The sequence below is a fragment of the Echeneis naucrates genome, chromosome 15, assembly GCF_900963305.1.
Source record: "Echeneis naucrates chromosome 15, fEcheNa1.1, whole genome shotgun sequence".
NCBI classification, from domain to species: domain Eukaryota; kingdom Metazoa; phylum Chordata; class Actinopteri; order Carangiformes; family Echeneidae; genus Echeneis; species Echeneis naucrates.
In genome coordinates this window covers 19,620,068-19,643,452 of record NC_042525.1, presented here as the reverse complement: position 1 = coordinate 19,643,452, position 23,385 = coordinate 19,620,068, and the positions used below count along the sequence as shown (strand labels likewise).

Here is a 23,385-nt window from a genome sequence, read left to right as displayed (position 1 = left end):
GCAAACTGTAACTACAAAACATCACATTTCTGTCCAGAATAGCTATACCCATTACTAAGAAATTGCTTGTTGGCATAGACAATGAAACATTACAGAAAAGAGGGCAGAAATACATAAATGTCATAGAAAGCAATTTATTCACACGATTTACATTTTCACTTGCTAGTTGATGGTTGACTCTTTTTGGCTGTTGACATTGGGGGGCCAGCTTCTCTGTAGTTGTGATTTTAATATCACAGATGATAATATCATCTAGATGTCCATGCGTCAGCCGATTGCGCAGTTTGGACTTATTTTAATCACAGAAAAAGCATGCTCATACAGATATGTTGGCTAAATATTAATAAGTATATTTGTTGGAAATGCTGTGATCTTTTTGTAATTGGTGTCAGGTATTGATAAAATTATTCCAGACCAATAGAACTGAATTTTTCCCCTCAGCGGTGCATCACACTGCAATTCAATCAGCTCCATAAATCCTCTGGCACATATGCTGTGTTGCTGGTGAATGGAGAGCCAAAGAGTGCTAAGTCCTTTTCCAGCTGACTGAATACAGTGGATCGATTGTATGAGCCCAGACAGCATGTTCTTGCACATGTTTTTTGTGTGTTTTTTCTACTTCTTGTTGATGGAGATAATGTTAGATTTAATGTATCATGTCATAGAAACGTCTTATTTTGCTTATTTTGCTAACTATGCAATATATATGATACCAATATATATATATATTCACAACCATTTACCACGAAAACCTATTGGGGGCCAGATCCGGCCCGCGGGCCATAACTCTGACGTCACCGCTTTAACAACTCCACAGAGAGTTGAGTCTAGACCTGTTTTATCTGTAAAGTGCGTTACAGTGAACTTTGTAATAATTTGGCGCTATATAAATAAAATTGTTTTCATTTGGTTACTGTTAGTCTTGAATGCCTTTTCTTCTGAAAGGTCATTGGAAAGTTGAAGCTGAGTATATATAATAATATATATTATTGATAATTTATCATCGGGATTGTTTCGGATGAGGGTCCCCTCCTCTTCCATCTGTGCAAGACCAAGACATGTATAGTTTATAGTTCACTATCATATTCACAAGCGAGAAAAGAAGAAAATGGCCCAGATACATCTTTACCTGAAAAACTGAACAGACATGTTGAAAAATAGCTCTTCTCAAATGACAAAAATATTTAAGCGGAAAATAAATAAAGAGATAATGAAATGTTACTGGTTGCGTTTCTGGCAGACTGCAGCTCATTATATGATGTAAATAGTATAAATAGTAGGATCGTAAATCTCCCCACTGTGTCTGATATAACATTATAGACTTGAGGTGGAAGTTTTTATTGTTATTTAGGAGGATTGCGTCATTTGAGTGATAATGTTCCTTTTAAAAAGAAAGAAAGCAATATTACTAGGTGTTGATTTTTTTTTTTGTGCAGAGCAATTATTTTAGTGTAGCTATTATTTTGTCTTTCCGGTTTTTCTTACTTGCACTTCGTGCTATCGCAGAAGGTGGGGGAGACATACGCTAGCTTCGTGTGCCTACCGTGTAACTGACAGACAGACACAACCTGGAGTTCCTTAGCGCTGATGGTGAATAGCCATTGCTGCGGTGACTGGCGGAGGAGAAGAAGCCGCAGAAGGAGTCAGGAGGGGCAGAGGAGTAATAAACCACAGCCACTTTCTTAGATTTAGCAGTATTACGTTCATAATCGGACCATTACAAATCCTAAAAAGGGACGGAAGGGAAAAATAAGGAAAGATGGCGGCCGCGGCCTCGCCGGGCTCCGGCTCGTCCACCTCCTCAGACTGGATTGTACTGAGAGACGGTTGTCTCCGCTGCGACGAGGAGGGCCTGCGAAGCCTTTCCTACCACCCGGCGCTCAACGCCGTCTTGGCCGTTACCAGCCGCGGCAGTATTAAAGTAATTGATGGCACTTCGGGAGCCATTCTCCAGGCTTCAGCGTTGCACGGTAAGCACCGGAGCCCCGTGACAAGTCTTGCCTTCGAGAGTGTGTGTTTTGACAAACCAGCCACTGATTGTCAACAGACTCTAAACACGACAAGGAATGAGTTGTAACATCAGCTAGCTAATGTTAGCAGTTCCCAGCAGTTATAATAAGGCCCAAGTGGGTTTTGGGGCAAACTGGATTGGTTAAGTTAGCCTGTTCTGTCCGCGCAGAAGCATCAGATTCAAAGGTTCTGTTTGTGGTTATTTTTGATCGGTGCTTCTTAAATGCCGATGATTTCTACTGTTTATCACATTTGCAACATGACATCTCACCATCTAAGCTAATAGCTAACCGTAACCCTAGCCGTATAACTTAGCACAGTGCTAGTTAGCCAGCCACTCTTCTTTGTCAAGTTTTCTTATTTCAGTGGACATTCACAATAACGGGACGTCGTTATAGGACCAGATCACAACTGGGGCACCAGAAGGACATAGCTCCTATTGCTCACTGTGCGGGCATTCAGTCTGTTCATGTGAATCGCTGTGATAGCCACTAAGCTAGCTGGCGGCTCTCTGGCTTTTGGTGCTCAACGTCATTTAGAAGTACCGGTGAGATGCTGAAAGTAAACTGACTCGATGTTGTGGAGCTGGTGTAGTTGGGCCTTGCCCCTCCGCTGGGCTCACGTGGATATAATTTCGTCAAATAACCGGCATAAGATTTGTGGTGCATGTTAGCACGGAATGTCATGTCTCGAAGAACTACCAGGGCATCACTAAGTTTGTGCTCTATTGAGGACTTATTCTGTCAAGCTTAACTACGGCTTTGGCTGTCCGACGTGCTCCGACTTCATAGCAGAGGACATAGAGTTTTATAAGGGCACATGCACACAGCTGTCCTGCAGACAGACTTTGGTGTTACTGTGCAGTCGTTTGCACCGAAGAGGTTAGTGAGTGGAGGGATGTCAGGCTCCCTTTTAATTTAGTTATTCACATCATCATTTAGGAACAGTATGTCAGCACGTCTCCATATGAAGTTTTATGATGACCTAGCTTTTGTAAACAGTGGTACGTTCTATTCTGCGCTCCATATGACATGTGTTGTAAGAGGACAACAAAACAGGACAGAAATTGAAAATCGTCTGACACAATGTTTGGTTGGTTGAAGGGTCTCCATTTTCTTTTTCTTTTCAATTTGCATGGTGGTGTTACGGTCAAAGCCTTCAGAAATGCACATTTTCTCCTTTTTTTTTTTCTGCCCGCTAAATTCATGTTTCAGAATAATTCAGCAAATGGAAATCTGTCAGTGTGTGCCTCACTGTCAGGCTGCTGTGGGTGCTTAGCTCATCTGCTCGCCATGCTCCCAAAGCAAGACAGCAAAATATTAAATCACTTTCCACTGAGTCAGAAAACGCTGAATGAGGCCAAATTTGAAGATGTCCAACTGTGATTAAAAAAAACAAAACAAAACAAAAACCAGAGACTGTGGACAGGTGTAGTCCCACCCACAAAAATATAAAGTGGTGATGTAACATTTTAGTAATGAGTGCGTGCTTATTGTTTTGTATGTTGATGTTGCTGATGGGGTAGTGACTGCTTTGATCTCATCCCAAGTTGGTCTTTAATTGTTGTGACGTAAAACAGATTAGTATTCTGTTGCTTTAATGTGGTTGTAGTTAGTTTTTCCTGACAGGTTGCTCTGGTTACTGATCTCTGGAAATTGTGAGGCATTGCTGTTATAATGTTGAGTATACATTCTTCTAGAACAGATCTCAGACCATAGCCTTTGAATCAACAAGGCAATCCAAGGTGTGGTCAACCGGCGACAATCATGCACAGCTGAATGTTGATTTGTAAACCAATTTATGTGCAAGTATGTTTTCAAGATTCTGACCCACATTGACAGTGCTAAACCTGTAATTTGATATAAATTTTCAAACCATATTAATCTACATTATCATCAAAAGTACAAAAATGTCCCCCTCACAGGAAAATACATAGCTGACCCTTCTGTTGAAATAAAAACAGATCCAGGAATAGTTGAGCATCAAACCAAAAATACAAATCATGTGCGCTCTCATGATGGGGAAAAATTGATTTAAATACTTTAGGGTGTACAGTGCTTGAAGTGTTTAGGGATCTTACCTCAACCCAAATAACACTCAATATAAACCTAGCAAACTTCTTGTTTTGAATTTCAAATTTTTTCCTCTGACAAGCTGCTGAAAGTTTTTTCATGTGACCATCTCTGTCATATCTAGTGCCATAGTAGCGTACCCAATGTGTAATTTGCCATCAGGTCTGGTGAAAAGTGGATAGCATGGACATTTAAGAAAAACTCCTCACACCCAGTAAGGTGAGGAGATGAACACAAACCACAGCAACACAGCTGAGGCATATGTTACATTGAATTACAAACAGAGAAGAGAGCAAATTGCTTCCTGAAATGCAGAGGAGGGACATCAGGCCACATGACTTCAACATTCCTTGCCCACTTCTGCCTGGGAGTCTGCCCTCTTGCTGCTCTTGCGCCCAGTCTGCCCCTTCCATACCCTTAAAAAAAGGGTATAATGGGAATTGTTTTAGTTCTGTTAGTCCCTGACTTCTTCTAAATGTTAACCCTTTTGTTTTTGAATTGGATCAATGAGTTGACAGCATCAACATTCCCCATCATCAGTCACCTGGAGAAAGGCAGTGATTATTATTAATATTTATGTCCATTACATTTGTCTTCAGAAGTATCATGAGGATGTGCAGGTAGCCTATGTATACTTCTTTCTGACATTTTTTAAAAATTCAGTTATTTACATATTTTGATAATATAATGACATAACATTATATAGGGTGTTTTGTTTCAGTTAAGACATTTTTATGTATTTGTTTGTTTTGGACTTTTATGCCTTTATTTCAACTAGTAAGTGGCAGAGAGGCTGACAAAAAACAAGGAAAGAGAGAGAGAGAGAGGGGAATGACTGATTGCATAGGTCCTGGGCTGGAATTGAACTAATGATGCTGCGATAACATGGGATGCAGACTACCAATCAGTTGCCTGCACTGCCATTCCAAGGGAACAATTGATGTAATGTAACTGTCTAACTTCTCAGTGATTACTCTTGGACCTGTTTTCCCATCTTTCTCCTTCAAATCTGACCCTGTGTGTCTGTTTTGGTTCCAGCCAAACCTGGCGGGCGTGTTCGGTGTCAGTACTTTCCTGCAGTGGACAAGGTGCTTTTTGTGGATGACTATGCAGTGGGATGCAGGAAGGACCTGAATGGCATCCTGCTCCTGGACACAGCCCTTCAGCCTCCAGTGGCCAAGCCTGAAGATATGGTTCAGCTGGAGCTGCCCGTCACAGAGGTAAGAAAAGGTGGCACTAACACCCACAAGATATCTGACACCATCTGTTGTTTTTTGACCTGTTCCATGCGATTCTTGACTATAAACCCTCTGTCCGGTGGAGCTAAAAACATAGTCAACAATCACTTGGCAGGTGAAAAATTATAAGAACTACATTTACTTGCTTACATTCATCGTTTGCAGTTTGATCATTACTAATAAGGTTATAGAAAATAACTTTTTTTTTTTTCCCATTTCAGTGTCCATTAATCACTGGACTGACCATACACAGCACTATGCTTATCTGCTCTTTTGTGTGTCATTGCCTTAAAACATAATCGCTTTCGGATGCCTCTGTTGTTTACACTATTGACTGATAGCTCACACTAACCTGTCGCACCTACAGATAACAATTATCCCAACTAACATGATCCCAGGTGGATACATGTGGAGACATATTGTTATATCAATTGTGAAGTACTTAAATGTGACAACTAGTGATGTAATGTCAGGTGTGAAGAGGAAACTGTTTGGATTGGTCAGCTGAGGCCCCATATATCTAATAAACATTCAATAGAGGATGAACATGACAATTGTGGGCCTTAGACAGCAGATCACACATGACTCTACACAATGGAGAACACAATACTGCAATAAAATTGCCTGCCTTTGTCTGGGGTGTTATACAGTCTGATCACAGAGGGACAAAGGATCTCCTGAACCGCTCAGTGAGATGAGACATTGCTGCAGATGCTTCTCTGTCCTGCCAGGATGTTGTGAAGAAGGTGTTTGGTATTGCTCTTTATCTTACAGAGCAAAATCTCTACTTAACAGTGCTGATTATGGCTGGGCAATTTTGGGAAATTATCTAATTGTGAGTTTTAGGACAGATATTGCAATTTGATTTGCATTTTCATTTTGTGCTTTTCAAGTACTGATGAAGGTTTGTTGTGTTTCCTCCGATCTGGCTCCCAGTTATTACTCTGCCATATGGTAGGTCACTGAGTAATAAAGCTGATGAGATTCTGGCCCATCTCAGACATGAAGAGGGTTTTGAAAAGTAACCTGATCTGCTTTACTGAGACATTAGCAACAGGTTTGATGGCTATACAGTCTTAAGGGTAGACCATGATAAAATTGTACAGATCCGTCGGTGGAGGACTGTGTGTCCTATTAAACACTACACGGGCCACTCAATTCAAAGTGCACGTCAAGGTGTACATGAGAGTGTATGATCTGCTGTAGGTATCTCTCAGACCATTTTATCTCCTGTGAGAGTTTGCTTCATCCGTTTCCACATATCCTCCTGAGACCCCAGAGTGACATTTTGACTTTTAGGGGATAAATTATGTGTGGAGGTAGTAAAGAACACACTTCAAAGAAAATCTTTTTTTTTTTTTTTTTTAGCTTAATTTCACAAGACATGCACTGCAGTAGACAACAGGACATCATTTATGTCAATCATAAAACATTAAACATACAGAGAAGAAATTTCTGCATGTTTGAATGTTCTGCGTTAGGTGCTTCCGAAAGTATTAGAGGAATCAAGCAAAAACTAATATGGACTACAGGGGACAAAAATTAATTGCCGGGTCTCAAGAGGATATACCTGTCTTAGAAATGGGTGACATGTATGCATGTGAGCTGTCACCTCACCTCCCAACTGAGCGTACGCGCAATTGGTTGATGCCACTTCTTGGAGAGAGGAGCAGAACTACGCTCACTCCATTATTTAGAATGACTGCCTTACAGGGAGGAAAGCCAGGCTTTGATCTGGGTCTGACTTGCTGTAGAAAGTGTTTTCTATATTGCAGTCTTTTGCCAATTGCTAATCACACTGTTTGAAATCATGATTCTGTCAAAATTTTGATTAATCATTCAGCCTGTAGTCCTCAATTAGTAGAGACAAACTCGCTTGTCCAGGACACAGCAGCTTAAATGCAGGAGGATATACAAAAACTCATATTCTAATTATATTTCAAATATTGCTATTGCAAAATGCATTTTCAATTGAAGTGGTCCTTTGATCTATTTTCAAAGACAAAAATCTTTATGATGATGTTCTTTATGGGTACTAGAGAATATGATTTTCTTAGCAGATTAGGTTGCCCAACAACAACAAAACTGCTGCCTTTTATCAAAAAATTTCCACTGAGAAATTATGAATGCAACTTGAAGCTCATATGTGTCCTGTGTGTTTCTTTTCAAGGCCCAGCAGATACTGTCAGCCTGTCAGGAAAAAATTGATGTGTCCAACACGGAGGGCTATGAACTCTTCATCACCCAGCTCAAAGAGGGCCTGAAGAATACCTCACATGAGACAGCAGCCAATCACAAAGTGGCCAAGGTGAGTCTTTCATTCTGTTGTACCAGCGGTATGAACACACGTCTACCAATTAGTTCTCAGCTTGGCAGCAGCCTTGGAATTTCAGTCTTTGAGTGTGTAGGTTGTTGTGTGAGCGGAAGCTGTCAGTGAAAGCTTAAAATGCAGTTAACCATCTCAGATTAATATGCCTGTGTCTTTGGTTTCTTCTTCTTCTCCCTGACTGCTGCTACCTCACTAGTGTAATGAGGGCTACAAAGAAAAGCAGTCAATCTTGGGTGGGTGAGACTGACTTACTGACTTGACACTGGTTAAAGAAAGTGGTCATTTTACAGGATATTGATTGACATGTGATGGTGACGTAATATTTTAAAGATTATGTGGCCGTGGGATCAACCCTTTTCATTTAAGAGTACAACAAATATTCAAAGTATTTTAGGAAGGTAATGGTATCAATGTGTCATTGCTACTAGGATTATTGGAAAAAACATAGCAAAACAGTGGTTTTGTCAACTACAAGCAGCACTCAGACTTGAACACACAAGTCACAAAGAATCTACATGCATTACATTCCTGCAAACTACAATATCTATTTTTATGTGTCCATTGGCTCATTCATGTTTGAAAATTGGTACCATCTGCTGGTTCCCAGGCAGATCATGTCAAGCCTATTGCGAGAAAAATCACAACAAAACATGTAAAATTTAGTTTTTAATATTTTTTTTTTCATATTTTTTCACAAAAAAGTAAAAAAAATAAAATAAAAAAACTTAAACTTTTCTGACACAAAGCTATTTTACATGCTTGTATCTAGTCACTTCTGGATCAATATTTTTACTTTTCTCACCTAAAAAATTTGTTGATGGCCAGGTATCTAACCACAACCAAGACACACAGCCTCACTAGTGTTGGAATCTCCCAGTATGTTTTAGAATAGGTTTAAAGATTTTATTGATTACATTAAAAGTCTTGTGTGCCATATCTCCCAGTTAACTTTGGGCCTGCTTAGTTCTCTACACGTGTGGCCCTTGAGATCTAAAGGCAAAAATCTGGTGTCTGTTGTAAAGGTCTAGCTGAAAAGTGAAGGGGCCAGTGAATTTGCTCATGGTATTGGGACTCTGAAACCATCTGGAGCATCAGTGATCACCTTTTAGTTCTCTTTTCAACACATTTATTCCTGCTTTTACCTTCCCTTGAAGTCTTTGATTTCTTTTATAACGTGCTGGATTTTATTCCCAATTAAGTTGTTTTTTTTCATCAAATATTTTCTTCTTCCTAGGGGGGGTGTAACAGAAAATAATTGAGAAGCACTGGTGTAATACCATATTTTCATATGACTGAACATTATCAAGCTGCTGCAGTTTGGATAGATAGAGTTGTGTGTGGACATGGGTGAATGCACCAAATAAAACTGGCGCTTCCTCTGTGTGGTCATGTCAGAAAAGCGTGTGATCTACATAAAGCAAGACAATATTAAGCAGACTGACAAGTTACTGCTTTTGGTCTAAAGACGACACACAATATACATACACACACTTTCATATGAAATATGTGAGCACTTATGTAGACACACAGCAATATACTAGGCTACCAGTTGCGAAATGTTAACATAGTGATTTGTAACTTCCATCCATCCATCCATCCATCCCTCCCTCCCTCTTCTACTGCTTTTTCTGTTTCTGGGTCGCTGCGCTGCTGGAGACAATCCCAGTTTGCGACAGTTGGGGTACACCCTGGACATGTTGCCGGTCCATCACAGGGCCAACACACAAAGACAAACAGAGATGAACAACCACTCATGCTCGCATTCACACCTATGGTCAATTTAGAGTCACTAGTTAACCTAGACATGCATGTCTTTGGAAGGTGGGAGGAAACCTGAGTACCCAGAGGAAACCCACATAGACACATGTACACTCTGCGCAGAAACACCACCATGCTGCCTGATTTGTAACTTGTTAATTGAAAAAAAATCAGTTGAATCAAAAATGGATACAATGAAATAGCCACCTGATCCTACATCAGTGCCAGCAGCTGGGCTTATTAAACCTCTGCAAGGCTGAAACTGACTGAAATTTTTTATGCACCCTCAAATCGAATTAAATGTATTTATATAGTGCCAAATCATAACAGTTACATCAATGCACTTAACATGTTGGGCAGGTCTAGACCGAACTCTTTTTTTATTTAGACCCAACAACATCCCTCCAAGAGTCGTTGTTGGTGGATGGTATAACTTCATTTAAGAAGCAGAAACCTCAGACAGAACGAAACTCAGGGAGGCTAAGGGAGGAAGACTCAGGGACAGAGAGAGCTCACAGTACCTGGTGCTGGTCCTGTTGAGGTGCTCTTTCTAGCCAATAAAGGTGCCATTGGAGAAAACAGACATTGAGTCAAACTGGTACATCACTACACTTCCATTACAATCAGGAGAAGCTATGATTGCTTCAAATCCATGCATAGCTGGTGACAAATGAAAGGAGAACCTTGTGGCAGACACCAGGGGCTATGCCTCTCACCCAGCAAGGATGTGAGCCGGGGCCGTTGTTTATGCTTCCGGGCTCAAGGGTAAAGTTGTTCCTGTTTCAGTTGGTTTTTGGTTGAGGATTAAAAAAGTTCAAACTCGCCTTCGTCTCCTGGTCTTTCCTCATCCTGCCACATTGGTGACCCTGACGTGAATATATTTGCAGCAGGTGAAGAGTGTGACACCACTTTGGCCACGCCGCTCCATCTCTCACAGCCGGCCGTTCTCACCACGGCTGTGAAGCTCCCAGAGTTCTGGCAGAGTGACCCGGCTTTGTGGTTTCAGCATGTTGAGGCACTGTTCCACCTCCGTGAAATCACCATGGACAACTCCAAGTAGTCTTTGGTCGTTGCTGCACTGGACCAGCAGTCCACACGCTGGGTCATGCAGCTGTGGTGCGCCCCTCCGCAACACGGTACATACATTGCCCTCAAACAGCTTCTGCTCCGCAGGTACAGCCTATCTGCTGCAGAGAGGGCAGATAAAATCCTTTCCCCATCTGGATTGGGCGACGCCATGGCTGTGGATCTCATGGACAATATGCTGTCTCTGCTAGGATCAGACAAAGGTGGTTTCCTTTTCCTGAACGTTTTCCTGTGCCAGCTACTGTCTGCGGTGCACGTGGCTCTGGCTAACTCCCCGTGACTGGCCGCCGGTGACTCCCGAGGTTTGGCTGAGGAGGCCAATCGGGTCCTGCTAGCTACCAGATGGTTAGCCGTGCAGAGCGTAGCATCGGAACCCCTGCCGATGTTGTCGGTAGATGCGGATCTGTCCATGGTGGCTGGAGTGACTGCCCAGCAAGGATGTAATTTGCACGGGGGATACGGGGGTCATGATCCTCGCAAAAATTTGATCCAGCCAATATAACCCCCCACGTATAATCACATCATTCTGATTTAATAAAAATATGCATTATCTTGCACGAATATCTTGTTGACTTTCTTTATTAATATAATTTGCCAGCAAAACAGTAGCATGTTTAATCATCTGGCAATGTACCCCCTCTTCCCCGTGCCGAATACTTGGTATTACTCAACCCCCTTTTTCTGCCGTATGATCACTATTTGCTATATGTTTGGCATGGATGGAGACAGCGGAAGCATGAAAAGAGCACGAAAAGGTGGACAGACAACAATTTTTCATTGTTGGTCGACACCATCCTCTAATAAAAAAAGTCCTGACCAAATAGAGGTAATACCCATATCGTTAAGTTAGGTGATGATTTGTGCTTGGAGTTGGCAGGCTAGTTGTTAGATTGCAGTGTCCTGTGAGGTAAAGCCAGAGGGTGTCAGGGATGAACGGTGTGTCTAATATACAGTGTTGCATACTGGTTTAACTACATTTCTCAGTAGCGTGGTCATAACGTCGCTGTTTTCCACATCAAATATCTTTTCAGTAGTGAAGCTATTTTACTGATTAAATAACAACAAATAGCCTACACAGAAGCTACATTTCCCCGGGCAATTAAAAATTTTAAATGCAGCGGAGTTTCTGCTGTGGTCTGACAACGCTGCTCCACGTGACGTTACATGCCAGTCCTGCTGCAGCAGGGCGGAAGAGGGAGAGAGAAGTATAGTGCAACTTCATCTTGTGAATCTTGACAAGCTTTAGGAAATATCTGAATGTTTTCTCTTAATTTCGCCTTTGACGTCACTTGTCATTTAAACCGGGCTGTTACCATTCAAATAAATAAATAAACAAACAACGAGTTAGGTAGACCCAAAGTTACGCTCTTGCTGCCCGGAGACGGCGTGGGAATGGCCTCTGCTTTTTCCACCAGTGGTTCGATAGCAAGGCTAGACGCTGCGTCCCGCAGTGCTCATTTGAGGTACCGGGACACTCCAGGGGCAGTGCTCAGTAGCAGCTGTGGGTGCTGGTGGACGTTGTGAGCTTCTCTTCATCAATGACTCAAAGTCAAGCCTAATTTCTACTGGGAGCGGAAGTGCTGCAGCGCTCTGGGAATCCATAGCAAGTCTATTTTTCACAGAGGCCACTTCTAAACCGTGTCAATCTCATCTCATTGGGTCATACCAGACAGGAAGTCAGATACAGTTTCAACATAACATATACGTCACCTTAAAAAAAGAAAAACAGCTTACTTATCTACCTAATGGCCTACTTCCCCATGGTGGAAGCAGAAATCCCAGGAAATATCAGAAGATGAAGCTCTTTCGCGTGGCAGAGGCAAAATAAAGTTTTCCTTGTAGTTGTTTCCGTATACAATCCGTTAATTGCGGTATCCAGCGATTGCGTGAGACTGTGTGATATGGCGCAATTACCGCCACAGGACGCAGACCCATTGCCTTCTAAGGAACAGGCGGTGGCCGAATTTCTCCGCCCAGTCTCTGTCAAGGCGTTGCAGGAGTTCTTGGGCATGGTGAATTTCTATAACCATTGACTCCCTCATGCAGCCAACCTCCTTCAGCCACTGTACAGAGCCCTACAGCTTAAGAAGGCAAATGACCCTGTCGACTGGACTCCTGAACGTGTCCACGTCTTTGAAGAAGTGTGCCCTCGCTATCGCTGCCCTCCTTACCCATCCCAAACCTGGGGCACCCATAGCTTTAACAACCGATGTGTCAGACATAGCTGCGGGGGTGGTGGTTGAACAGCGCGTTGCAGATGCGTGGCAGCCACTTGCATTTTTAAGCTGAAAACTGTGAGATAGTGAGCGCAAGTACAGTGTTTTTGACCGGGAGCTGTTGTCACTGCACCTTGCAACCCCTCATTTCTGCTTCCTGATGGACGGTTGCTCCTTCACGGCTTATGTGGATCATAAACCGCTGACCCCCATCATGTCCGTGGTCGGCTCGCCAGCAGAGCCACCTTGCGGCCATCTGAGTTCACAACGGACAGTCAGCATGTGGCTGGGAAGTCAAACCCTGTTGCTCATTGTCTGTCACGTATGCTCGTGTGTCCTGTGCACCTGGGGGTGGATTTCTCTGCTATGGCTGCTGAGCAGCCTGGAGACCCGGATGTCCTCACCCTTAGAACAATGCGCACTGGCCTCAAACTAGAGGATACGGTGATGCAGGAAGGCAGCCCACCCTTCTCTGCGATGTCTCCACTGGCTGTCCCCGCCCCATTTTTCTGGATGCCTGGCACTGTTGAATTTTCAAGTCGGTGCACACTCTTTCACACCGTGGAGTTCGGGCATCAGTGAAGTTGGTCAGTTCCAAGTTCGTCTGGCCCGGTTGCCATAAAGATGTTAAGGCATGGGCGGCTTCATGTGTAGCGTGCCAGCGTGCCAAGGTCCACCAGCACACTTAAGTCACCATCGAACCGTTTCCGCTCCCAGTTAGATGCTTTGACCACATGCATGTGGACCTAGTGGGACCTCTACCTCCTTCGCAGGGCTTTACGCACCTTCTCACAAACCACCATGTGGCAAGAGGTTGTCCCTCTGTTCTCCACGACGTCCTTGGACGTTGCACGCGTGTTTCTGTCCTCCTGGGTTGCCTGTTTCAGTACTCCGTCAGATATCACCTAGGACAGGGGTCCCCAGTTCGTGTCTGACACGTCAGTGTGGTGGACACCAGGGGCTATGCCTCTCACCTAGCAAGACTGTGAGCCAGGGGCGTGGTTTATGTTCCCAGGCTCAAGGGTAAAGTTGTTCCTGTTTCAGTTGGTTTTTGGTTGAGGATTAAAAACGTTCAAACTCGCCTTCTTCTCCTGGTCTTTCTTCATCCTGCCACAACCTGACAAATGAGTGAGACACAGGATGGCAAAGTCTCCATCCACATGAGCTGAGGGATTATTTATGGTTTGGTGCTACGACCTCCATCGTCACCTGATCTAAGTCCCGGTAAACTATGTCAGATATTTAAGTGATATGTTGCACACAGATGGTGTGAGAGACATGGAGCAGTGAAGCTGCTCAGGAGACATGTGGTGGAACAACATCTTACCAAGACACGTCACTGGCATGTATCTGACAGTTTTAATCTGTTTCAGCTCCGTAACTCTTTTCCCTTTGATCTCTTAACAACTCACATCCCATCCATCATATCAGACTTGACTTACCACACATCCAAGGAAGTTTTTCCTTGCCACTGTCGCCAAGTGCTTGCTCATCGGGGGATCTGTTGGGTTTCTTTAAATAATTTTATAAAGAGTTTGGTCTAGACCTGCTCTGTGCCTTGATGTAACTTTATGATTTGGCATTTTATAAATGAATCTGATTTGATTTGATCCATCTCATCATTTAAGCCAGACTGCTTCTGCTCATGGTTTCAAAGTGATGGGATTTACTTTTAAACATCTTCAGTAACTAATAACCAACTTTAAGGATTTACAGTACAGTGGAAATTAGTCTTGTGCACATGTCTCAAAAGACCAAGTGTGTAAAAGTCTTCTCAACAGGAAGGCTTTTATACATGGGTAGTAAATATTTTAAATACATGTGATGCAGCTCTGTCATTAAATATCACTGTATAGTTTACTATCGTGCCAAGGGACGACGGACGGAAAATTAGCTATGGCTATAATCAAAGTTTATAGTTTACATATTAAAGTTAATAAATGTGCCATTTCGCTTCTTTCTAATAGAAAATGTTTTTTTTTCCCATTTCATTTTAGTACTTTACTTATTTTGTCACAATATTACTATTTGCTACTTTTGTTTATATCATATATTTGTAATGAGCCATAATTAAAATAAACGTGAATTTGGAAGTTTTTTTTTCAATGTGTCTTAACATACAACAAGAGGCGCTTGTCCAGATCCCTTTTCCCTTTGACTTCATAGAAGGCGAAATACTTCAAAATGCTGGGAGGTCTGATTGTACTCTCACTCATGTTTAGCCACTACATTGAAACATAAGAACTCAACACAATCAGACTGAGTAAACATCAGCAACACAACTACTATGGTTTCCATCACATTTTAACATCTAACTTGATTTGACTTTTGAATCTTGATTGAAACTTGCTACATGTTCTCTTGCTGAGTAATGAGTCTACTGGCTCAGGAGCCAGCTCATCTGAGAGGGAAGAAATTTCCTTACTGCAATGACCAAATGTATAAAAAGTAAGCCTGAAAAAACAACAAAAAATGAAGCATATATGAAAAGCTGCAACTATCCCAAAACCCATAGACTGCAAACTGGGATTAAAAAATTTCACACTGTAGTTTTCTGTCATACATTGAATCAGATGCTCTCAGCTACTGTAGTGTGGTGTCTGTGGAATCAGCTGGATGAGACTGGTGTGATGTCGTTTGATTATTAGTGAATGTTGTAGTTTCATCAAAGGTAACAACATGGGCAAAAAACTTTTTTGTGAGCAGACTTGACAGCAAAGTTGTGATATTTATTAAATCCTTAGTTCGATTTTGATTCTGTGATTTGGGATTTTGTACTATGGGTTACCATAACCCATGAGGCTTTTGAGTACTTTTTGATTATTTGCTTACTGACTGCTTTAATGTTTTTGTAAACATTAATGATCCATTAAGACCAAAATATATTGAACATGTTACTCACTGCACTTCACACTATTTAAAATTTGATCTAATATTGGAATAAATAACTTTATTCTAATGAAATTGATAATGATAATGAAATTTCAGCATTGGGATAATCACAGGAGTAACACATTCACATTATATTAGATTCATATCCTCACGACTGAGTTGACAGTGTGTAATATTTTAGACTTTCTCTGTGATGCATTGAATTAAATTTTGAAACGGGTTCTCCGTCTGTTAACAACTCTAGAAGTTTGAAGACCTTATTTGCCCACATTAAAGCTAAGTCTTAACTTCCTCAGTAAGAACAGCATTCAACTGGAGTAACCTGAAAGCAACATAACCCTTTTGTGGTGATATTGTTGCGAACATGCAGCAGCAAGGAGAAACATGGAACAAGACATGACAGCATCTATTTAAGAACATATTGCACATGGTTGCATCCCTTCTTTGACCCTTTGCCTCTCCTCCTATCTTTCAGTGGGCGACAGTGACATTCCATCTCCCTCACCATGTGCTGAAGTTGGTGGCCAGTTCTATAGTCAGTGAACTGAAGAAAATCAGCCAGAACGTAGCTGCCTTGTCTGTGGCCTCATCCATCATGGACAGGCTCTCCTACCTCTTGCCAAGTGCCAGGCCTGAGCTTGGGGTGGGGCCTGGGCGCTCAGTGGACAGGTGAGTGAGCAGTGAAAATATGAAGTGTCAAAAAAATTTACTTTAAAATGTCAGGATGCTTGTCCTGGGGTTAAGGTTCTTTTCCTGTGAGAAAGTGGGCTAGCCTGTAACAGGTGTTGCACTCTGCAGATCCCTGATGTACAGCGAAGCCAACAGGAGGGAGACCTTTACATCGTGGCCACACGCTGGTTACAGGTGGGCTCAGCCTGACCCGATGGCTCAAGCAGGTTTTTACCATCAGGTGGGTTATAGGCGAACTTGTGTCAAACTCATTTGTCTGAAATAATGAGTAAACTCATACACATTGACAACATTAGCTTGTAGTCAGAAGGATGTTTCGGGTCACTGCAGAATTGTTCAGTCAGAGGAGGAAACACTGCTTTATGTAACAGACTGTAACCATGGAAGCAACTCTTGTTCAAACCCATGGTCTTGGTGTCATTCCAGCAACATAAAGCTTAAGTGTTCCTACAACGATAGAGGCTAATGTTGTCATTTTTAAAGTTTCAATACATACTGCTGTGCCATAGCCACCTCTGAAAGGTGAACTGCACCCTCAATCTCAAGTTTGGGGCATGTGGATCAGGTTTTCTGTCCTCTGTATATTTGGCTACACTCATGACTACGTTCAACCAACCCCAGAGTGTGAAGCTTCCCCCACCATGCTACAACATAGGCATGGTGTGATTCATGTGATGAGCTGGACTGGGATTTTCAGATGCTGTCAGTATTTTCCTTTATAGCGTCTCTGTCCCCTCACCTCACCCCAAAAACTACCTTGACGGAGACCTTCTGAGGTGTTAATACATCGTAAGGAGAATCAAAGCAAACATGATGTAGTCTGGATAGACAGCAGAGTCTGAATATGTTTGTAAATAAGAGAAATTGTGGATTTTTCATACATTTTCTAAAAACATATTTTCACTTTTACTAGCATGAAGATTTCAAAGTCAGCCTTCAGCAGAATGTGAAGAATCCTTTGTGAAGCTACTGTAGCTAAGTGAGTGTTAGTGAGATCTAATGATCCTCCCTTCGTTCAACAGCCTGCCTCAACAGGGGATGACAGAGCCATGTGTTTCACCTGCAGTGTGTGTCTGGTTTGTTGGGAACCTACAGATGAGCCATGGTGAGTGAAAATCGTACATTATTTAGCTGCTAAATTCATGAAATGCAGAATGTTTTTCATTCCACACTCGTGTAATGTCCAACATTTCCCCACTAACCCCAGGTCAGAACACGAGCGACATTCTCCAAATTGTCCATTTGTAAAGGGCGAGCACACACAGAATGTCCCATTGTCAGTGACACTAGCAACTAGCCCCGCCCAGTTTCCCAATAGCCCCGACAGTTCAGACAAGATCACCTGCTACGGCTTTGGCAGCTGTCCACAGTTCCTGGCTGCTGCGACTAAGAGGGGCAAGGTGTGCATCTGGGATGTCTCCAAAATGATGAAGGTCAGACCGATGAACTGTGATTGGTATCATCTGTCCCATGCCTCACATTCAGGTGTCAGAGAAAATGACCCCCACAGTAATGTGTGTGTGATGAACAGGTGCACCTGAAATTTGACATTAACCCATACGACCCTGCCATCCTGAGGCAGCTGATACTGTGTGGAGGAGAGCAGAACCAGCAGACGCTGACAGAGTCCCGGAGACCGACTCTGGCCTGGCTGGAGGAGTCCTCGTCCTGCTCAGACCTACCTAAGCTAGAGGGAGACAGGTGAATTGCACATTTGTTTATATACATGTACACCAGCTCCACAAAACACTTATACAACACTTGAACACAGCCATTTACCCCTGTTGTGGCCTGTTAGTGGTATAAGCCTCAATTTCACTTCAGGAAGAGCATGTAAATAGCTTGAAAAACCAACACAACAGAGATTCTTGTTGCAACACAAAAACAACCTCTCTAGGCAGAAGTTGGTATAGCAAAATGTAAACTCCAGTGTAGAGCAAAGTTGAGTGTAACCAGTAACTAAATTAGAGCAGAAAACAGCTGCAAAAAGAAGAAGGTAGTACAATAAATAATAACACACATGCTTGTTTTCTTTTCATGTCTGTATACCTTCCTGTTTGGCATCTGTGAAGTTGTTTTCATGGTGAAAAGTGAATGGACAGGTTCCTCCAGTAACAGTTGTTGAATAGTTTAGTGCTACAGAGCTGCTGTCACTTTTCCATTACATTAAGCTGATTATTGGCCCTGTCACATTAAAGGTGACACTTCAGGAAAAAACAGTGACTCATATTTGGAATATTTACCCTTCTGTTACCAAAAAGAAGGGCACAGGCTGATTTTCAGTCAAGTAATAAAAATGATAATTTGATTCACTCACTCACTCATTTTCTACTGCTTATCCCAGCTAAAAGTAGGCGAGGGCGGGGTCAGTAAACTTTAAAACAATAACTTTCACTGTAAAGTCTTGTTTTATTCTCAACTTCAATAGTCAGAAGCACTGAAATCTGATCAGACAATATTAAACAGAATCGATCAGAATGACTAACAATAAATTACGAGGCTTGACTATTGAGCAATGCTAAAGGAAACTCCCAAACAAGTATTTCTGTGTTTTAAAATTCTCAGTTATGTTTTGTAGTGTAAACATCAATAATGAATGCATATTTATAAACTGAATGATCAATACAGCTCCTTGAAGTTGTCTGATGCTTTTACGTTAAATTCTGTGTACTAGTAGGGCTGGGCAATAAAACGATAATGCTAAATAACTTTTCATTCATCTTCAACCGCTTCTGGAGCCAATCCCAGCTCACATTGGGCGAGGGATGGGGTACGCTCAGGACAGGTTGCCAGTCCATCACACAGACAACAACCACTCACGCTCGCATTCGCTATTTTAAATTTTGAATTTTCCCCGCTTGGGAACCGAACCCATGATCTTCTTATTGTGGGCGACAGTGCTAACCACTATGCCACCGTGCTGCCCAGATAACTTTTCATGAACCTTGATAAAAATATAAGACATGGTCTCATTCCATTCATGTTTTGACAGACAGCATGAACAGCTAATGATAATGAGAATAGCGCCATGCTGGGCCAAAGAGTTACAGCTATGTCAGGCTAGGTTGACACACACACACACACACACACACACACACAGAGCAGGTGATGCAGCTGGCCTAAATGTAAGCACACATTCTTATGTTTATGTTTCCCGAAGACAGCCCAATGGACAGAGCCCAAGGCTCAAAAGACGAAGACATTGTTGAGAAGAAAGGTCTGAGGAATTTGGTAGTTTGGGGATATTTTGACTATTTAAAGTCTGACAAGAAGCTGTGTAGCGTGCACTGCAAATTGTGTCGACCTTTGACTGGTCAGAATTGAGACTTTCCTATTTTGTATTATCTATTTTATTTTTTTGTAATTGACCAAAGAATTTAGTTTTCTATATGCGTTTGTGTTCTCCTTTAACACTTGAAGCTTCTGACTGGTCAGAATTAAGATTTTAGTTAAGTTTATTATATAATAATTTTATTTATTTGAAATGCAGTTCTACAAGCTCTGTAGTAGATTTCATATGCTTAACCTCTGACAGAAAATAAATAATATTTCAACCAATATTAATGTGGTATCTTCCCATCTCACATAGGAGTAAAAAGGAACCTTTAAACTTGACAGAAATTGTTTTAGATTAGATTTATATCGTGATATATCGACTATCAATATCGGCTGATATGAAATATTCTGATAGGATTTTGTTCCATGTCGCCCAGCCCTATGTACTTGTTATTTTCCATTTTCTCATCACTTTACTAGCTGGTTTGACTCTAAAATAATGCATGTACACATCGTCAAAAGAATGATAGAGATCACAGTGTCACATCCTGTGTCAATGGGAGTTATGGGGCAGATTGGGTTGTTTCGTGGATTTATACATTTGGCCCGAGATGTTCTCCCAGTGGGCGATGTCAGGGCAGTTACTGTTAAGTCCTCAAGCTGTGACAACAATCTCAGTTTGTGATGTTGGTCATCTGTTGTCTTCCAGTGATGACCAGCTGGAGGACTCAGACAGTGATGAGCATTCCCGCTCAGAGCCAATAACAGGTATGACAGGTTCAACTGGAACCGTTTGGCCTCTAAGCTGTGCTTATTATAAACCCGTGAATGAGCCACACCTGTTTTGACTGTGATAATGTTTGATAGTTTCATAGGTATAACAGTATGGAAGGAAGAATCTCAGACCTCTTGTGGTGTTTCAGGCCAGCAGTCTCAGTGGGAGAGCATGGACGTAAGCCTCGGCGTGACGGCTCTGAGTGTGCTCCAGCAGCCAGAGAAGCTCCAGTGGGAAGTGGTTGCCAGTGTTCTCGAAGACACTGTCAAAGACCTGGAGGAGCTGGGTGCCAACCCTTCACTAAACCAAGCCAAGGCCCACAGCCAGGCAAAAACAAAGGACAAGGTCCTTGACCACCACAACATTCCTTTTCCCTGCCTGCTGGCTGGAGGCCTGCTCAGCTATCGCTCTGGATCCAGTACACCAATAGCTGGTCCCCTATCCACAGCTGCATCTACAATGTGCAGGACCACAGAGGGACCCCTAAGAACTCAGGGCCCTGAACCCTTTCAACCTGGGGCTCTGGCAGACCAGGGTCTAATGGACATAGAGACCCGCAGTCCCCAGACTGCATCTCAACAGCAAGAATCTTATAATTTAGCAGGCTCACAACCTGTAAGCTCTTCCTCTCTGCAGCCTGCACGCAGGACTATACCCGTGTTGTTGCTGTACAGTATCAAAGAGGTGGATGACAAATCCTCAGGCCAGGTGTTTGCTCAAATGAACAGCATTATGAGCAAGGGGCTCCACGAAGAGGGTTTTACTGTGCCACAGATCATAGAGATGGAGTTTGATACACATGAGCAGCTTCTCCTTCAGGATCCTCCAATCACTTATATTCAGCAGTTTGCTGATGCAGCAACTAATCTGGCAGTGTTAGATGGTCCGGTGGACAAATGGAGCACACTGGCTGCAACAACTGTCTCCGTCCCACCTCGACCAGGAGCACTGGTGCAGTGCTTGAGATTACCCAAACAATTGGAAGATGATAATCTTTATGTGGACTCAATCACACCCTGCTGGGATGGTGTGCACCTTCTGGTTGGCTTGCAGCCTTGTGGCACTGAATCTGTAAGTGCTACCAACCAAGTGGAAGCTCTTAACAATCTTAACCGTATGCACTCTGCCCTCTGCAGCCAACGCAAAGGGGAACCTCTTCACCCATTGGCCAATGGGTTAGAAGGCCATCACCCTGGGGAGTCACCACCTCAGACACCCCTCATCCTGCCCCCGGGAGACCAGCAACAGCAGAGGTTCTCTAACAGTGGGAGTGGAGGGGGCTATCTTGCACTCTACAAGCTCAACTACTCCACTCGTATTGTCACGTTAGATGAAGAGCCAGTAAAGGTTCAGCAGATCTGGGACCCTTGTGATGCTATCACCTCTCATATATTGCTTCCTCCAGATGTGCTTGATAGCAGGGAAGATGACAGTGAAGAAGCTCCAGAGGAGCCTCTCCACTCTGTTCCAAAAAATGGGTTGTCTGGGTTTGGAATGGGCCTGGCAGGGTCTGCTGGCTCTGGAACTGTGACTACAGCCAAAACCAGCAGCAGCGCTACAGTCAATAGTTCGTCCACATCTGCCACAAGCCCCAAAGACTGCAAGCGGTTAGAGGTGGCAGGCCTGGGCCACCTAGTGGTGACCACACGTGCTGGATACATTATGATTCTGGACTTGTCCACATTAGAGGTCCTGACCAAAGTGGAGCCGCCTAAGAGGGATGGGTCAGCAGAGGAGACAGACCCCTTTGTATCAGTTACCTATTGCTCTGGGACCGATCGCCTTTGTGCCTGCACCAAAGGTGAGCATTATTGTTTCTGGCTGTGTTTGCTTTGCTGACTGCACACCCTTTCACTACTGGAATGAACCAAGTAGCTTCAATTTGCTGAATGCTCATTGATTTGTCCATTCATAACTTTTTACACATAATCAGAAATACTAAACTAAATACTAAAACTAATTAATTAACCCAAAAATTCCATTGTCCACCAGGACCTTTTGCTTATTTTAACCATATACCGCCCGAAAGTAAGAGCTTTTGCCCATTCGGCAATTTCCAGCAACAACGTGAGTAGAATTACTGTAATGACCGTAATGTGAAGTGCAACTTCTCAGCTTTAAGGAACCGCTGGAATTTCTTCCGATAGACCAAACATTCACCAAGTTACATAATTGGAAATGGAGTGGCCGCCAGCGAGGACCCTCTGTTTAGAAGGGTTAATCTGAAACAGTTTTATTTATTTATATTATAGGACATTATAGGATATTATTTATGTATATTTTTTTTCATTCAATAAATATTTTATTTACTACTACTCGCTATCACTCTATAGTCCAAATCTTCCATTCGATTACACCTTTAATTTGTCCACTTAATTATTGTTGGATGATCAAATACATCTTCTCATTCACATAACCCTAGCCCTTGATTGTGGGTGATGTAAAGATATTGTGTTTTTTGCTTCTCATTAGAATCAACTGCCCTTTTCCGATCTTTGTAAGAAGATTTAAAATTTCATCAGCTTTGTGTTTTGTTTATTTATATTTTTGCATCGATAAACAAAGAAGTTACTTCCACTTTTCTTGGCCATATTTAGCAAAAGAAGTAAAGCCGACGTAAATGCCATAATACACTAAGGTGGACACCACTCTTTCAGGATGTTATGTAAGATACACTGTAATTAGGCTTCAATAGGATCTGTACAGCCCTGCTGTAGCTATAAAATACATTTTTGCTGAATCATTTTATACAACTCATTGTTTTCAGAAGTTATGATGGTACAGTTCAGCTCCAGTTGTTGGATGGTTTGTGTGTTAATGTGAAGTGTTTTATTTCTACTGTCATCTGAAGGTGGAGAACTTCATTTCCTTCAAATTGGAGGGGTGTGTGATGATATAGACGATGGAGACATGTTTATTGATGGCCCCTTTTCTAAAGGGGCTGAACTTGAGGGGGCCAAACCTTCCTCCAACCCTTCTAGTCCAGGGATCACAGGTAGAAGTGACTTTCAGTCATTAACTCTCCACGTAACACTATATGGTC

General features: G+C 42.5%; 1 protein-coding gene across 4 annotated transcripts in view; it reads left to right on the top strand.

Moving 5' to 3' along the window:
• The first annotated feature begins 1,556 nt into the window (after positions 1–1,556).
• The window catches only part of birc6 (baculoviral IAP repeat containing 6), an 87,966-nt gene continuing 66,137 nt past the window's right edge, over positions 1,557–23,385 (top strand). For 3 of the 4 annotated variants that reach the window (XM_029521942.1, XM_029521944.1, XM_029521941.1), the window contains exons 1-11: positions 1,557–1,970; positions 5,121–5,302; positions 7,491–7,628; positions 16,077–16,270; positions 16,400–16,511; positions 17,314–17,396; positions 17,499–17,724; positions 17,823–17,992; positions 20,277–20,335; positions 20,491–22,143; positions 23,194–23,337. In XM_029521942.1, the coding sequence (XP_029377802.1) occupies positions 1,760–1,970; positions 5,121–5,302; positions 7,491–7,628; positions 16,077–16,270; positions 16,400–16,511; positions 17,314–17,396; positions 17,499–17,724; positions 17,823–17,992; positions 20,277–20,335; positions 20,491–22,143; positions 23,194–23,337 (3,172 nt within the window). In that variant the 5' untranslated portion in view covers positions 1,557–1,759. The remainder of the gene's footprint in view (positions 1,971–5,120; positions 5,303–7,490; positions 7,629–16,076; positions 16,271–16,399; positions 16,512–17,313; positions 17,397–17,498; positions 17,725–17,822; positions 17,993–20,276; positions 20,336–20,490; positions 22,144–23,193; positions 23,338–23,385) is intronic. The other variant, XM_029521945.1, reaches the window with a different exon arrangement.